The sequence below is a fragment of the Neolamprologus multifasciatus genome, chromosome 23 (genome assembly GCF_963576455.1).
Source record: "Neolamprologus multifasciatus chromosome 23, fNeoMul1.2, whole genome shotgun sequence".
NCBI classification, from domain to species: Eukaryota; Metazoa; Chordata; class Actinopteri; order Cichliformes; family Cichlidae; genus Neolamprologus; species Neolamprologus multifasciatus.
In genome coordinates this window covers 32,326,932-32,344,094 of record NC_140460.1, presented here as the reverse complement: position 1 = coordinate 32,344,094, position 17,163 = coordinate 32,326,932, and the positions used below count along the sequence as shown (strand labels likewise).

The following is a 17,163-nucleotide window of genomic DNA, read 5'->3' as shown; positions in this document are numbered from 1 at the left end:
TTTGATTTTGAAGAAGCTGCAGGATCTCCTTCTCATCATATTTATTCCCAGTATGGTTCTTAATTCTTGACAAATCATCCACCCCGGAGGAGCAAGAAAACCATCAACACGTAAGTGGCTCTTCATATTATCAACCATAAAACCCTGGAAGAGAAAATTGTTCGTGTGGAGGGGAAAACATGTTGTTTCTTGGAGCTCTGCTGTAATTTCTTGTGTGACATTGTCACCAAGTCAAACACAAACCAGTGTCAGGTACTGTAGAACCTCCCTGAATTATAATACAACATTCTTTATTTAAAATACTTTTTATGGATGTCTCCTCTCTAACTTTGCCTTTTTTTTTCTTCAAGTTCAATTAGGAGCCAATGGAATGAAAGCAAGATGCAGTTTTTCAATTTTAAAAAAAAATCAGTTTCAAACTGCTTCTGTAAGGCAAACAGAACAAATATGAAGTGATCAGCTATGACTGTAGATTTACATCCACAAAAGGTGTCTCTATTAGATGTGCATTTTTTTTTTTCTCTCTCTTGGCATTTAAGAGGTTTACATTTTATACAGTCATCCTGAAATATTGGTATATTTAAAAAAAAAAAAGAGTCCTACACTAAATAAACCTTTACTTTATTCTTCACTATAGTACAAAGGCAATTGTGAAGCTTTTTAAACGTTTTTTGTTTTGGGGGGTTTTTTTTTTGGGGGGGGGGGGTTAACTTTTTTATTATTATTGTACGGTCCTCACAATATAAAACACCTTAAGGTGACTGCTGTTGTGATTTGGTGCTATATAAATAAAACTGAATTGAATTGAATTTACACACTGACGCCTCGAGTTATTGTTGGTTTCACCTTAATCTGAGACTTTATTTGCTTCTGTACACATGTCAGAAGGTTTTTGAGCAAGACGCTGAATTCCAAGCACCAAAAACATTACAGATTGTGCGAAATGAATGTTCAGGTTAGATAGGAGGGATAAAGAGATGCTTAACCGTGAATTTATCTGTAATAATAACCTTGTCCTAAAATAGATAAAACAGAAACAAGACACAAATTTATTTGGCTGATGACTTCTGCTCAGGCTCAGCAGTGAGATCGAGCTACAAAATTATGGTGCGATGGCATGTGCTCCTGTTGGAACCACAAATCTTTAAACTTTGTTGTTTAACAAAAAAACATTTTTATGTGGGCCTGGGTACTGGGACCTGGTTCAGCAGAAGAGGGGCCTGTGAACTGAAGACTATGCCTCCCATTCGACTTTTAAATATCCTGGGAACTACAAGTAAACCTCTCAGTCTGAGAGCAAAGTTGGATGATATGGTGCTATGAGGTCCTCAAGACAAGATGGGGTCTGATTATTCAAGACCTTGTCTGTCAAGAGAAGAAATTTCAGTTCAATCTTTTCATTGACTCAACAGGGAATCAATGAAGAGAAGCTAATGTGGGAGAAATATGCTTTCTCTTTTTGTCCCAGTTAACTAAAGATGCTGTCATTCAAATCAGTTTCATCTTATGGTTCTTCTTTTATAATATTTCCACTTGGATATGCCATAAGTCAAAAAACATGTAATGGGATGTAAACCTGAAACTAACTCTGTAGATGTTACGAGGTAAAGTGATATCTTGAATGCAGAACATTTATGTAAATTGAGTTGATATGCATAGCTACAGAGCAGGATTGCCACTGGATCTGAACAGTTTTCCACCACTGTAGGATTCTATTTAGAGGCTGAAAGTTGTTAGCATCCTCCCCGGTAATCCTCCCTACTGTGCTTACATCTTCGGCAATGTGATCTCTATCTAGAGCCAAATGACAGCCCACTTTGGATGCATTTTTTTTCCACCGGTCTGTGCGCTGTAAGCACAGACCGGTGGAAACTCTCAGGGCTCTGCAATCAAGCGCACGTCTCTTGCTGTTAGATTTGTAATCAACTTCATTTTCCGACTCAGCTTTTCCTCTAAGCTGCACAAATCACTGTCCTGTACGCTGAATGGAATGAGCTGAATTGTCTAATTACATCTATATCTCATCTAGCTCCCTCCACAGTCAAAGCCACATTAAACTTCCTATTTGTGTCCTCATGATTCCCATCAGCTCAGAACAAGGCCACTGTTTTGATCTTCTGAAGTTCACTGCTGATGTAACTACCGCTTCCTCTCCTTTGTCTCGAGCAAATCATCGGCACGCGTTTGATCTCAAGTCTTCTGGCATCTTTGCAAATTCATTGGGATAAATATTGTATAGGAGGCTGGGAGGCTGCAGCTGCGACCTCGGCTGATTCTCTGCCCTTTTCCAAAAGACCGGGTGGAATTACCCTCGAGTCCAGGTGTTACGACCTGTATGACTAAATACCTCGAGTGTTGCTGTCACTCACTCACTCCTATTGCTCACATGCAAATGGCTTTACAACCATCTCCCTGTCCTTCAGCCAGCCACGGTTGTCATGACAACAGAGCGGCTAAAATCCAGTGGACAGAGAGAGAGAAAGAAAGTGCATGAGCTCGCACAGAAACGTGCTTCGGGGGACCCGGAAAAGGCGTGCGAGTGTGATGAAGAGATGCAGTGCACGCTTGCTTACGTGTGTGTGTGTGTGTGTGTGTGTGTGTGAGAGAGAGAGAGAGAGAGAGAGAGAGATTTTGTGAGCTTTTTTAAAAAATAATAATGGAATATGGTTGGAAAAAAACACACATGTTCTCCATCCCACTGAGAATTCCTAAATCAACTCTTCCCTTCTCCCTTTAAAAAAAATTCTCTCCTCCCATTTTCCCTTCTCCTGACCTTCATCATCTATATCTACTTCCCCATCATAACTTCTTTCCATTTAAATCTCCTAAATGTGCTCATTTTTAATGTCATTTCGTTGTTTTGTTCCACTCCGTTTCACCATATATTTTCTGGCCTTTCCCCCCTCTTCTACCTCTGACACAACCTTTTCATCCCGTCAACAACAATTCCTTAATCTTCCACACTCATCCTCTCTCTCTTGCATTCATCTCGTCAGCCTTTTCATCCTGTCAAACTGCTTCAGCTAAACCGTCTTTTCTATCTTTGTCTCTCTCTCTCTCTCTCTCTGCACACCTCCTTTCATCCATGCTCTCATTTCTACCCCCCTCCCCCCGCGTCTCCGCGCATACATATACAGTGTCCATCCATTTCCTCGTGTTTCCAAATCCTTCCCTCTCTGGCACCATGTTTGCCTAGCAGGGATCTCTCAAACGCACATATGTTAGGGCTGATTAGGCTGGCACAGCCACTGGGCGCTCAGCCCACTGGAGAAGATGATGGAGAGATTCGTGGAGAGTGTGAGGGAGTCATGGAGAGCTGTGTGTGTGTGTGTGGGGGGGGGGGGGGGGGGGGGGGTATTGATTGATTGAGCGTCAGTTGCTGGGAATTTTTTCTTCCCAATGAAAAACTACTTGGAAAAACAGTTCATATGTTCCAGTGTACAGTGCACGATCATAGTCCGTGTGCGCGCCCTCGCTCGAGTGTGTGTGCGGATGTGGATCGGGGGGTTTGTAAGTTGTTATCCGGTAGAGGGCGGAGTGAAAGTGTAAGAGAACGTGAGGAGAGGGGAAGCAGGAGCTGCAGAGGGCTGGAGCTGCGGAAAGGAACGGAGCGGACATGGGTGGCAGCGGACGCCGGGCACCTGCAACCTGAGTGCGGGGGGCAGGAGGAGCAGGAGGGCCTCCAGTTGACTGAACAGGAAGGTTTACATTAGCAGAGCCGCGGTTAAAGAGAATAGCCTGCTGTCCGTTTAGCGCCTACACACACACACACACACACACAGTCACTCACTCACACATCTTAAGAACAGCGGGAGATGCATTACGTCATAGCCTCTCATTGCCCTAGATGACCGCGCGCGCAGGACGGGGAGGATGCGGGGCTGCCGGACTAGAACGGTAACAGATTCCGCTGCTGCTGCTGACCGCGAGCCCCCGGCGGGTGTGTGTCGGCCGGTAGAGAAAGAAGAGGAGCCGCCGTCGCGCGGCCGCCGGCTCTGATGGCTCCTCGCGCCCAGGGCGGGAAAGAGTCACAGCAGTCGCCGCGGAGCGAGAGGGTAGGGGACAGCAGGTATCTGGGAAGTGACGTGGTGTCCGCGCCCCACAAGAAAGCAAAACGGTGCGTTTGTCGTGCGTCTCGCAGGAGGGCAGGAGCGGGAAGGCGAACATGGCCGCACAGTCCGACGGCGGCAAAGCCGGGGTCGGGTGCGGCGGCGGCGGCGGGGGTTTCGCCCAGCTCTATGATGTTGACGCCGAGGAGCCTCTGGACTCCGCGGCGATCCACATCTGTCAGTGCTGCCGCTCTTCCGCTTGCTACTGGGGCTGCCGCTCAGCTTGCCTCGGCTCTCTGCTCGGCGGGAGTCCGCCTGCCGGAGGGGTCGGCATCCGGGAGACTCACTGCCCGCCCCGGGAGCAGCTGTGGCTGGACTGCCTCTGGATCATCCTTGCCCTCCTTGTCTTCTTCTGGGACGTCGGCACGGACCTGTGCCTGGCGATGGACTACTACCAGAGGCAGGACTATCTCTGGTTCGGCCTCACTCTTTTCTTCGTACTGGTGCCCTCGGTACTGGTCCAGATTCTGAGTTTCCGATGGTTCGTGCAGGACTACACCGGCGGGGGCCTCGGGGAGGTCGAGGGGCTGACCAAGCGGGGCACGGTGGTTCTGGGGTGCCTGTATCCTGGAAGGGACCGCCTGCAGCTGGCCACTATCTGGCTGTGGCAGGCCACCGTACACATCCTCCAGCTGGGACAAGTGTGGAGGTAAGAGGGGGAGGGGGGCAACACAAACACACCCGATCCTTCCCCCCTCTCTCTCTCTCTCTCTAACAGGCTCACAAAAACTTAATGCTCCTAATGAGCAGAGCAGGGTGTCCACTTGATGTGGCTACTAGAAAAGACAGCTCGCTTCACAGTGACAAGCAGGAGAGAAAAGCGAGAGGAAGACATGGAAAGGCTCTCTGCGACTCCCTCTGTGCTTCAGTTGCTGTCTGGGAATGACAGGAAGATATTAAGAGAGACAGTCAGGAGAACAGAGAGCCTGATTTCACACACAAACTCTGATCTGTTGAAACTTTTCATTTCTGACTCATCCTATGAAAAGCTAATTCAGCAACTCGCTGACCGCCCTGCAGTAAGAAAGAGTAGAATTCACAGCCAGAACAGAACCTGAGTAAAGCATTTGCAGTTGCAGAGTAGCTGCAGTCAAGCCTTCACACAGTGTAAAGAAACAAAGTGAGCCACATCCTTCAGAGTGTGTGTTTTAAGGGCTGACCGAAGCGCTCTCCATGGTGCTGAACACATTCCCAGCATTTCCAGCTTTCGGTCAAGGCTCTTCCCTTCTGAAATGTCAGCATGCCTTTGTGTGTATCTGTGTGTGCGCTGGCACATGTCAGCACGTGTGTGTGAACAGTGGAAAAACGGTGTCAAGGCTCTTCCCATAAGTGTCAGCATGCATGGAGAGTACAAAGAGGAAAAGCATCTGCGCTTCTGGCAGCACATCTCTTACTCTCTCGCTTTCGCTCTCTCTCTCTCACTCACACACACACACACACACACATATGTATTCCCACAGTTGGACAATGTTAGGTGTTAATTGTGGTGCTGAAAGCACTGTTGGGGGAAAAAACTGAAATACACACACTTCTTTTCATTGTGGGCTTCTTGCCTCATATAAGCATGCAGCTTGGTCTACACACACAAACACACACACTGTAGTTATAGAAGTAACACGAGTGCGCTGTTTTTTTCTTCTTTTCCAGCCTCCCAGTCTATGTAAGGACAACGTTTGCTCTCTTCCCTCCCTCCTCTCTCTTCTCTCTGAGAAGACCTCTTAATGGTGTCCACTTGCCCCTGGGTGGGCAGCAGGGAGAGTAGAGTAGTGTGTGTGTGTGTGTGTGTGTGTGTGTGTGTGTGTGTGTGTCTCTGTGTGTTTTTACGTCCTACTATGCTGATGTGCTACACAGCTTCTATGCTTTGGTTGTAGGGTTAAATCAACCCCTCTCACACCCATACACACTTCCCAGTAGCTGTCCCCTCTTGGCCCGCAGAATGGACTCTCCCACCTGGAGGAAAGGCCGGATGGGAAGGAGCAGAGAGAGAGGGTGGGGGAGAAGAGGGCGAGAAAGGGTGGTTATAGCTGGGGAAATTGCACGGCCTGATTGAAATTGAGAGATGGAAAGGCTGTGGAGAGGGAGAGATGGGGGGTGAGGATGTGCACAAGTGGAGTGAAAAAGAAGGGGGAGGGGAGAGGAAGGAGAAATGAGAGTGGTGGGGGCAGGGTGGGCTGGATGGAAGATCAGCTGTACTTGGTTTGAGACCACCTCCTTCCATGTCAGGGCATTAAGGAGCTCGCCTGCTACACTCAACACTAACCGTGACCACTGCAGACCAGAGCTCCTGTTTACAGAAGCCAAACAAATGATACTGATTATTTATCCTTCACTGCTCTTGAGTCAAGGACACACATCCTTCTGGCCTTATTTTAAAACCAAAACATCTCGAAATGGTTCGTTTGGGAGGGCCGGCGTGCTGTAAATCGATGCACATGTGGGCGTTTTCTTCCAGGGACACTGCATTATTTATGGGGCGTGAATTAACCTCCAGCTCTAATAGGCGTACTGTACATAATGTAGAAGTGCACATCTGCATGGAGGACACCCATGCATGCACTGCAGCCATGCAAGCTGAAGGATTTTATTTTTACAGCATGTTTACATTTGTGTGCATACTCCTCACACACACACACACACACACACACACACACACACACATGCTCAGTGAGGCAGTTTAATTGAGATCACTGCCTACATCCCGCCCACATGTGCTGTGGTTTCCCACATCCAGCACGTATAGATCAGCATCTCTCCAAGGCTGTTTATAGAAAGGTTAAATTCAGTGTAATGAAGTAATGAAGGCTAGAAATATTTACAGCCACCAATCAGGTGAAACAGGAATAAGTCAGAGTGTTGGTTTTGATTTAGTTGCCCGATTAGGCGAAAGAACGCAAGGGAAGATGTGACCTATTAGGCTCATTTCCAGCTCCTTATTCTTATTCCTGGACTCTGGTAGAGTTCAAAATAATCCATATCTGTCTGATACGGGACCTTGATGAAGTCCACGAGTTTGACTGCCGTCTGAGACCAGCTCTTTTGGCTCCCTTTAAACCAGCTTTTTCTAATTGGCCGGCCCTCTGCAGCAGGCGGGAAGCTGCTCGTGTGCCTTAGATGACCATATTAGGGAGATCTGCTATCAGTGACAGCATACAGATTTTTTATTTATATTTTTTTCATCTAAAGGAGGTGTGTTTAAAAATAAGGCCTGAGGGCCAGAAGTGGCCCAGCGCAGGCTCCAACCCGACCCAGTGGACATCTTTGGAGGAGTCTGAAGGAGGGTGTAAATTTTGAATTTATCTATATTTTAATAAATTTGACATCTTGTTCGCTATCCATACTACATCAAAGTAATGAAGTAATAGATTTTTTCATGATCTGCTATAGAAATGTAAGTTTTTTTCAGTTTGTCCTCAGTAAAATATAATTAATTAATTTAAAAAGATATTTTCTGTGATTTACAGAAAATATCTATGTCAAAAGAGCTGGTCTCTGTGAACACATTTCTGCTTCAAACGTACAGGACAATCCAGAACTTTTACTGTAATTTTTACACATTTATTTCTTACATTTTAAGCCCAAAGAGTAATTTCTTTATGATGTAGAAAAACTAACATGTACTGTTGAATTTACACTTCTTTTTTATTACATTGTGATATCGCAGAGATTTAATGTGCAGATAAACTGCTTTACACTTTGATCTTAAGTGAGTCTGGCACACTTAAGATCAAAGCAGGCCGTACATGACCCACGACGTGAGATGAGTTTGACTTCCCTGATTGAAAGTGTGTAGAAACGCCTGACATATGCGTGTTTGCCCCTCTGAACCCCTACAGGTACATCAGGACGCTGTACCTAGGCGTCATGTCGCGTCGGCAGAAGGAGCACCAGCGGCGCTGGTACTGGGCCATGATGTTCGAGTACGCCGACGTCAACATGTTGCGTTTGCTGGAAACGTTTCTGGAGTCGGCGCCTCAGTTGGTCCTGCAGCTCTGCATCATGATCCAGGAGAACCGAGCCGAGACGCTACAGTGTAGGTGGTTGGATGGATTTACAGACTGCGCTGTACAGGCGTAATAGCATGTTTTCGCGTAGCCGGCAAACAGCATGCAAATGAGCAGCTGCTCAAGTGCTAATTATCAATTTGCACCTATTGTGCTTGATTATGTGTAGCTGCAGATGGCTGCTGGATTTCGCAAGTTTTTACTGTTGTTCAGGTTGTCAAAGATAGAAAGCGATGTGCGAGTCAGACTCCATCATCCTCCTCTTCCGTGTTGTATGCATCATCTTGGGCGGCCACCCACTGGTGTTATTCATCGCGCTCACTCTGGAGTTTCGGGACACAGTTTACCTTAATGGAAAGATGTGACGAGTACACAAGGGGGCGGATACACACGGCAGCTGGGACATTAAAAATAACTTTGTATTTGAGACTCGTCATTACCAAATGTCTCGGTCGTGACACGCACTACCTCTTACTTATTGTATGCTCACACCATTACACAAAACAACCCTCCCCCCTCTCCCTCCCTAGTGAGTCATTATAATGTCGTGTTTATACAAAACAGGAGAAGCATGGAAATCATCCACCTCTGTGTCTCCCTGCAGGCATCTCCTCCCTAGCCTCCCTCCTGTCTCTCGCCTGGGTTCTAGCCTCCTACCACAAACTGCTCAGAGACTCTCGTGACGACCAGCGCAGCATGAGTTACCGCGGGGCGCTGCTGCACCTCTTCTGGCGCCTCTTCACCATCTTCTCCCGTGTCCTCTCGCTCGCCCTCTTTGCCTCCCTCTTCCACATCTACTTCGGCATCTTCGTGGTGCTCCACTGGTGCGCCATGGCTTTCTGGGTGGTGCACGGAGGCACTGATTTCTGCATGTCCAAGTGGGAGGAGGTGCTCTTCAACATGGTGGTCGGCATTGTCTACATCTTCTGCTGGTTCAACGTGAAAGAGGGTCGGACGCGATACAGGATGGTGGCGTACTACACCGTGGTGCTGGCCGAGAACAGCATCCTGACCGGCCTGTGGTGAGTTTAGCGCCGTTTGCATTCTTTGACATCCCTGATGCAACAAGCGTAAAATTGTAAAACATGTTTTTTCACATAAATATCACAGAATGTATGCAAGAATATCCAAAAACTATAAAAGGTAGGCGTACCTCTTACTTCACAAGGAGATACCGTAAAGGCACGCAGTGTCCTGCAGCTTCTCAGCTTCACAAAGCTAAATGCCAATGATCTGTGTAATGATCTCTTTCTAATTCTCTTATAAATTCTTTTTTTTCTCCTTCCTTTGTAATTTTGGAGTTTTTTATCTTTTCTATGCTGCCTGTGTTCTCTCGGGCTTTCCTTTCATTCTTTACTTCCTGTTTTATTTTGAAGGTTACTTGTTCTCGTTCTGCTGAGTATTTAATCTGTAATGTATCCTGCTCAGACTTCAAATTTATTCTGAAATGAACAAGTAAACAGACACATTTAAAGTATACCATAAGTGCTTACCAAGGCTTAGCCTATTTACAACACTAGCAAGGTAAGCCTATATCACAATATTCATGTAATAAAAGGCTAGTAAATGCTTTCTTGATGAGTTTACTGCCATACTACTTGCAACATAACTGATGGCCACATGGCCCAGGGCCAGTAAGTAGTACACCGAAAAATTGTTTTGCCAGTTGATGACAGTGTTTCTGCAGCCAGAGTCATCACAGTCATGGCTTTATTGAAATTCATCCATCTTTTCATGTGTTCTCATCCACCTCCAGCATGCTTTACATGGTTGTGCAGTCGTTTTAATATGCTAAAGCAAAAAGCTGCGTGTATGCAAACAAACTGCTAGCTTAATTTGGCAGATCGCTTTAAAGTTTGGTGCCCTCCTCCTCTCCCTCTAGCAGTGCCACCTGCAGCATGCAGGGGCTTGTCTAAAAGAAGGGTTACTCAGTGTACGACTCTACATTTATTTTAAAACGATGATTAGAAATTATTTTGCCGATTTAGATTATTAATATTAAGTACAACTCCACCAATAAACCATGTTTTAAAATACACACTGGGCTACCCATCAGTAGATAAAACAATTATAATCAGCTTTGGGGGACCAGTGGGAAAGATGGTTTACTGCTATAAACACGTGTAGATGTACACCTATTAATTTAACCCCTGTACTGTCACCTGTCATCCTGTAGGTATGCCTACAGAGATCCAGTGCTGACCGACTCCTATGCCGTCCCGGCACTGTGCAGCGTCTACCTGACATTCGCAGGGGGCGTCCTGGTCATGCTGCTGTACTACGGTTTCCTCCATCCTGCCACTGCCCACCTCCAGCCAAGTCCCGCCTCATCCTGCTGTGCCCAGCTGCTCTGGGGTCTCCCTCTCCCCCCGTCAGCCCCACCCACAGCCCCTCCCACACCAGCCCACATGGCCAAGTCACAGACGGAAGAGGACGTGGCCGAGACGTGTCTTCCCGTCTTCCAGGTGAGGTCTGCGCCCCCCACTTCCAAGCCCGAGGGCCCGCTTATAAAGATCGACATGCCCAGGAAGCGTTACCCAGCATGGGATGCCCACTATGTAGACAGGCGCCTGCGGAGGACTATAAACATCCTGCAGTACATAACGCCAGCCGCTGTGGGCATCCGCTATCGTGATGGACCCCTCCTGTATGAACTGTTGCAGTATGAGTCCTCACTCTGACGAACACACAAATCAGCACACACACACACATATACAGACAAATACACAAAAGCACATGTGCACCATAAAAAAACATGTATGTATATGTGGATGTTCAGATTTAGAGAAGATTTAGAAACACATTCATGCACAGAAAGTCACACTTGATATAAGCACATACACACACAGAAGCAATCTGTCACACTTATATGTGTGCGCACACACGCGATCACACTTACATTCCTTGCGGGCACCTGCGACCTGTGAGTCCCATGGCCATGACTCAACAAGCTGCTTCGGCGCGAGTCCGTCTCCTCCTCTCTTAATCCTTTTGTCACTCTATTTAACTTTAATCGTCCCTCACTTGGTCTCATTTCTTTAATTTCACATGTGCGCGCTCCGCTGCAAAGAAAAAAAAAAAGAAAAAATATGAAAAATAAGCGTAGTTTTACGATGGAGTCCTTGACCACCGCAAGCCATTTATGTTGCACGCGTTCACAGGTTAAAGAAGAATAAAAGGATGTGACACAATGACGGTCACTTTTAATAAAATGAGTTGTAACATGTCGTTATTAGTCTGGTCAAAAGATAGTGTATATATTTTCTATGTACAGAGAGGATGTTTTTTAATCTGTTGTTATGTTGTTGTTGGACACATCAGTTTCTCGACATCACTGACAAGGTTAACGGGGAGAGTGGCCGAGCATGATGGAAAAGATGGAGACAAAGTGGCAGTAATGGCATCCAATGCACACTCAAACAACAATTTTTACATTTGCAGCCTCAATTTTAAAGAATCTAAAATTTTAGCTACAGTTTCTCAAAAGGACAGTTTTAGTTTAGTAGATTTACTTGTTGTCTTGTCAAAGGCAACAAGTAAAACATTAGCACTAGAGTTGATTAGCTTAGCTTAGCTTAAAAAACTGAAAACAGGTAAAAACAACTAGCCTGGATTTCTTCTTCTAAAGTATCTAGTAGCTAGCATCTTGTCTTATTTAAATTATACAAAAAGATAAATGTAAAAAATAGTTTTTTGTGGGTTCAGAAAGTAGCCAAACCATCTACCATTAAGAATAATTGCACATTTACTTGCTCCTAAGACAGTAAAAGAGTAACTCTTCGAATTTTGGAGTTCATGTGCTTGTGATTCAAAATATGGAAACAAATTCATACTATAAAAATAATAATTCTTATTGATCAGGGCTTTTAAAAGAAATGTGTTAGTTGATACCTGACCTATCAGGGTAATCAGGGGAGTAAGTTTTCCAGCTAATCTGGATTACTTTGTGTAGCGCAATGGTAGATGCTATGTTATAAATTCATACTTATCTAAATAAATAAAAGCATGTATATGAATTTGTAGCAAATGTTATTTCTATCAACAAAATAGTTACTTTTCTATGCTCGTTTCTGCCTACACGATGTCAACAACTCAGCAAATCCTGCCACAAAATCTGACTCAAGATCTTGAAAGCTAAAGGTTTCTACCTGTTTTTGGTTGTTATGCTAACCTAGGCAGTCTGCTGGCAGGAACTCATATTTAATGGAGAGTTAAAGAACTAGTACAAGCCCAAGCAAGCAAGCCCAACTATATCCTTAAGATAGACTTGAAAAAAGTATGTTGAGGGCAGTTAGCAACATGTTAGCTGTAATGTGGAAAAATGAAAAACAGCATATTACAAAAGCACTAAAATAATTTCTTGCTGAACATTTGGAAAAGTAAAAAATGTAAAAAAAATTATGGTGATTTCAGTGTCTTTAACCGTTTTAAACCAACCTACAACACCTACACAGGACTAGCTAGCTTTTGTTAGATGTTAGCTAAAACGCGGTTTCAGATTTCATGAATATATAAGCCATGCATTAAAGCTCCCAACTATTTGAAAATTCAGAAACAAACGGAAGACTCTTAAAGAATTGACTTCCATGTTAGTGCAACAAGATTCATAAGAAATGTTTCTGCCTTAAATCTGTGCTGTAGGTACATCATGACTGCAAACTCATTTGAAGCCCTACGCTATATTCATGCATGCGCCTCCCCCAGTATGTAACTGCATGTGGCGTCAGTGCAGCTCCCAACAACTGTTACAAAAGCCTGGCAATGTCTGCTTGCCTAGGCTATGTCATAGACTCTACATACATATACTACAAAATAGCACAAGTAAAGTCCTAGACGATGTTGGTCATAACCATATTGCTCATCTGGGAGGGAAATAAAGTGTGAAATTTGAATGCCATCTTAGGGGAAGTTCTCCATCATTTCCTTTTATGCTCCAAGCAGTTGTGGGAGGTCTTTTTATATCATAAAAATAAGGATAGATTCAGGAGTAATTGTTTTTGATCGAGGTCTACTACATTTTTTTGTGTGTGATAGCTTAATCATGTTGGTCCCACACTAACAGGGTGCTGCCACTGAAGCTGACATAAAACAGTTTTGGACTTCAGTCATCACAACCCTCCCAGTGACTTGTCTTCTCCTGTTTCGTGTCCAATATCAACTCCTCCAAAGCCACCCACGGCTGAGCTGTGGTGTATGGCTCATTATTTATTTCTTTTGGTTTGTTTACCTCTGTAATCCAAGCTGTTACATTGGCAGGCGAAAACACATGAGCTGAGATATTAGTCATCAGCATGTCAACGGAACGGTGCAACTCCAGAAATCTCACGTCGTTTGGGGGGGGGGGGGGGGGGGGTTTCCTCCGATCCCGTTCCATGAGCCCAGTTTCTCCTGCTTTCTACAACCGCCTTTGCTATGAGGGCTGGGTATAGAGAGAGTTAAAATTGAGGTACGTCAACAAATTTTGTAATTTTGGTAAAAGTCAAAGTCTTTCTGAGGGCGACTTGCAAATATACGTAATTTATTAATTTATTAGTCCTCAAATTATAATTCTGTGATTGATTTCAACCAGTGACCCAGAAGTATGAGAATCTTTTGAATTATTGGTAAAACCTGCAATTTTAAGATATTACATTAAAATTTGGTTGTAGAAAAGCTTGACGGATATGACCAGAGCTCCCTTTCCATGGCCACTGACTCTGAAGATACCAAGGCATTCCCAAAACAGCCAAGAGACAATATCTTTAGTTTGTCCTGGGTCTACCCAAGGTCTCTCCTCAGTAGTCTCACCTAAGAAACTTCCAGGATGCATATTAGTAAGATGCCCGAAACACCTCACTTGGTGTCTTTATATGCTGAGAAGAAACATCTCTACTCTGAGTCCTTACCTTATCTCTAAGAATGAGTCCAGACAGTCTTTTGAGTCTTCTTTCTGGTACTTGTATCCACCGTTTTATTCCTTCAGTCACTACTCACAGTTTGTGGCCAAATAGTTACGGATCACTACAAACCAATCTCTGGTCAGCCTCCCAATCCATTTTTCCCCATTCATGAGCAAGACCCCAAGACACTTTAACTCCTCTATTTGAGAAAACAGCCTGTCCCCATAGCGAAGTGGGCAATCCACCTTCTTCTGGCTCAGAAACATCGCTTCAGACTTACAGGTGCTAACTATCAACCCCGCTGCTTATTAGCTGTGAACCACTTAGTGTCTAGAAAGCAAAAAAGTCAGCATCGTACTCAAACAACCAAGACGCAATTTCAAGACCCAATATCCTCTGTCCTTGGCTGTTCCTACAAATTCTGTGTATGAAAGTTCAGAGAAAAATGACAAAGGTGGAGCAACAAAAAACCAAAACTTAGCGATAATGATAGTCCTGATCCTTACCTTGGGAAACATTGCCAGCTTTAACTCTAAGGCTTGTTTAAGGGTTAGGGTCACATCTACCATTTAGAGCTTTCACCTGTTTGGTGAAATGCAACCCTAACGGCAACCCTACCACCAAAGTGGTTCACCGATGAACTGGCGGATGTTAAGAACACCATTAATGACTGATAAAGTTAATCAGTAGATAAAACTGTAATAATTACCCCAGTGTGGAATTTTTTACAATTTAAATAAGGAGACTAAAAGCAGAAATACAGCGTCCCTTTAAGTGTGAACGATAGGTGGGCTCACATTATTTTTCTGTGGTGCTAGCCGACTAACAAAACAGACAAATCAGTCCATTTGCTGCGATCCGGCGAGTAGAAACATTAGTTGCGAACGCGTAACAGAAGCAGCAGCATCAGTGTTCATATGGTGCAACACTCTCGAGCTTCAGAGTCAACTGGCTGCTAATCCCACTTCATATGGTGCAAATACAAAACACACATGTACTTATGGTGCAATAAGGGCAGATTGTCTCTTTGAATTCTATGGTGCAACTTGAGTACTGCCTTCAGTTATCAGCCAAGGCTGTGCCAAAGGCTCCGTCCAAACGGACAACTGCTCTTCCTGTCCTACAGAAGCTATGCAAGTCTCCAACATGGGGGAGATGTGCTTAGTGTACACACACACACACACACACACACACACACACACAAACACACACAGTTTTCCTCTGAAGCAGGGAGAGACACACAATGAAAAGCAGTGTAATAACATGGGATGTATCCCTACCTCACCGCTTGAACACACACAAACACACTCACACACCAATGTCCAGTATTCCCTTACCCCTTTATAATTTGGGAACAATATTCATATGGTGCTATTGAGTAAAGCTAGATGGGTTTTGTATAGTTGTGGTTACGGTGAAGAATTAGCCAAATATGTGTATCAAACATTCAGATCGATGAAACAGTCTAATTCCTTCATGTTGACAGTGTATGTAAAAACAGCAACACTTTCCGTCTCTGTGAAACACATCAAAGCAACAATGCCTTATCTGCTCGACTGAAGTGGAGGTGGTTTCTTTTTTTCTTTCTTTTTTTCTGTGTGTGTGTGGTTTTTTTTAAGATATGAGTCATAGGAGGGTGGTGCTACTTTTCTGGTACACTCTGATCTGGACATGCACTGTACATGAAGAATAGCGTCAACACGCAGAAATCAAAGGAAAACAGCGTCATGTGCCATTTAGAGAGCGCAGTCAGGCATCTCCTGCTCGTTTCACAGAACAACAAATAATCTTGCATGAGCGATCTGGATTTGAGAGTAAATATAAATGGCCAAGAGTCACAGCTTATATGTTTCTGAACAAAGAGCAGCTGCCCCGCTTGTTTTTTTTTCCCACAGCATTGACCGCTGATTTATTTATTTATTTATTTTTTGATCCAATCCACAGCTCTTTGCACCCAGAGCTCCAGCCAATGAGAAATCAGGTTTATTATAGCCAAATCAGGTTAGAAGCAACCAAATAATACAATTCTCTCTCTTTATATGGAACTACTCATAAGGAGCGTTCAGACTCAGCAATAGCCTCATGATCAAAGTCCAGGTATCATACATCAGTCTCGGTTGTGTCACCCAGCAGTCAAAAATCATCCACACTGGGCCTATGACTGAGCCTGCACGCTCTGAGTGATAAGTTTCTTCCTTCATCGAGAAAACCAGAGCCTTATTCATGCCCACACTGTAAGAGAATTTAAACCCAGTCGGTGTTATGTCACTGTTGTATGGCTTCACATCCACAGCTATGCAAGGTTACGAGCAAGAAGGTTCTGGCCTTAGATAACCTTTACAGAAATACCACATCACTGTTCTCACGCGTTGCTTGTTTTTATATATATGTTTTAGGCTTTTTTTTCTCTTAGGAGGAAGGAATAAATCATACAGTGTTGATGTGCAGAATTGCAAATATGCGATGTACCATTTGTTTACAGATTTTAAGCTTTTTGCATTTTTCTTAAATAATTTGGTGATTATTTTTATGGACTTTACATTGTTCTCTATCAGGATTGACTTCTGATGGTTTAAAATTGGTCGGGAGGGGAAAACTGTACCTTGGGAATAACTGGGATGAATGCCACCTCCCGACTGAGGAATGTGTATCTTGCTGTGAAAATGAAATGAAAACCAAGGAGTTGTTTTTCCTTTGGATAAAATACATAAATGTTCCACTATCAGGGTCTACAAAGCATATGAGGCCTGCGGTAAGGCTGTCTGTGTGTGTGTGTCTGAGCACAAGCTACCATACCGTGTCATGAATGCTTCATATATTATTTTGCGTGCTTGGTCTAGAGCTGTGAAAGTATGGTTTTATTGAGGCCAGATGTTAAGTTGTTTCTGATCTCAGACCAGTTTTTACCAGATCTGAGTCCGATGACAATTCAAATCCTTTCCTTGAGGAACCGAAGAGGTTTGGTAGTTTTGGCACAGAAAATGAACAAAAAGGATTTCAGTGGTTTGACTCAGGTTTGGATACTATAAGCACAGGGCAGGGTCAAACTAAACCTTAACTTGGAAGCACCTGTTAGACGTACCTTGAGCTTTTATTTTGTTAGGGTCATGCTTTTCTACCATGTTCTTCAGCTTGGGTGGGGGGGGGGGGGGGGAGTAGCTCTAGCGACTTCGA

General features: G+C 44.3%; 1 protein-coding gene across 1 annotated transcript; it reads left to right on the top strand.

Annotated features, from left to right (window-relative positions):
* The first annotated feature begins 3,351 nt into the window (after positions 1-3,351).
* xkr6a (XK, Kell blood group complex subunit-related family, member 6a) lies at positions 3,352-15,190 on the top strand. The gene is made up of 4 exons (XM_085152656.1): positions 3,352-4,758; positions 7,943-8,139; positions 8,715-9,132; positions 10,287-15,190. The coding sequence occupies exons 1-4, from the start codon at positions 4,166-4,168 to the stop codon at positions 10,789-10,791; spliced, it is 1,713 nt and encodes a 570-aa protein (XP_085008782.1). The 5' UTR covers positions 3,352-4,165; the 3' UTR covers positions 10,792-15,190.
* The last annotated feature ends 1,973 nt before the right edge of the window (positions 15,191-17,163 follow it).

Excerpts from the sequence above, each read along its gene's own strand:
- xkr6a (XM_085152656.1), top strand. The coding sequence starts at position 4,166 with ATGGCCGCACAGTCCGACGGCGGCAAAGCCGGGGTCGGGTGCGGCGGC. Across the intron at positions 4,759-7,942 it reads CAGCTGGGACAAGTGTGGAG|GTACATCAGGACGCTGTACC; the intron begins GTAAGAGGGGGA and ends GAACCCCTACAG. Across the intron at positions 9,133-10,286 it reads AGCATCCTGACCGGCCTGTG|GTATGCCTACAGAGATCCAG; the intron begins GTGAGTTTAGCG and ends GTCATCCTGTAG.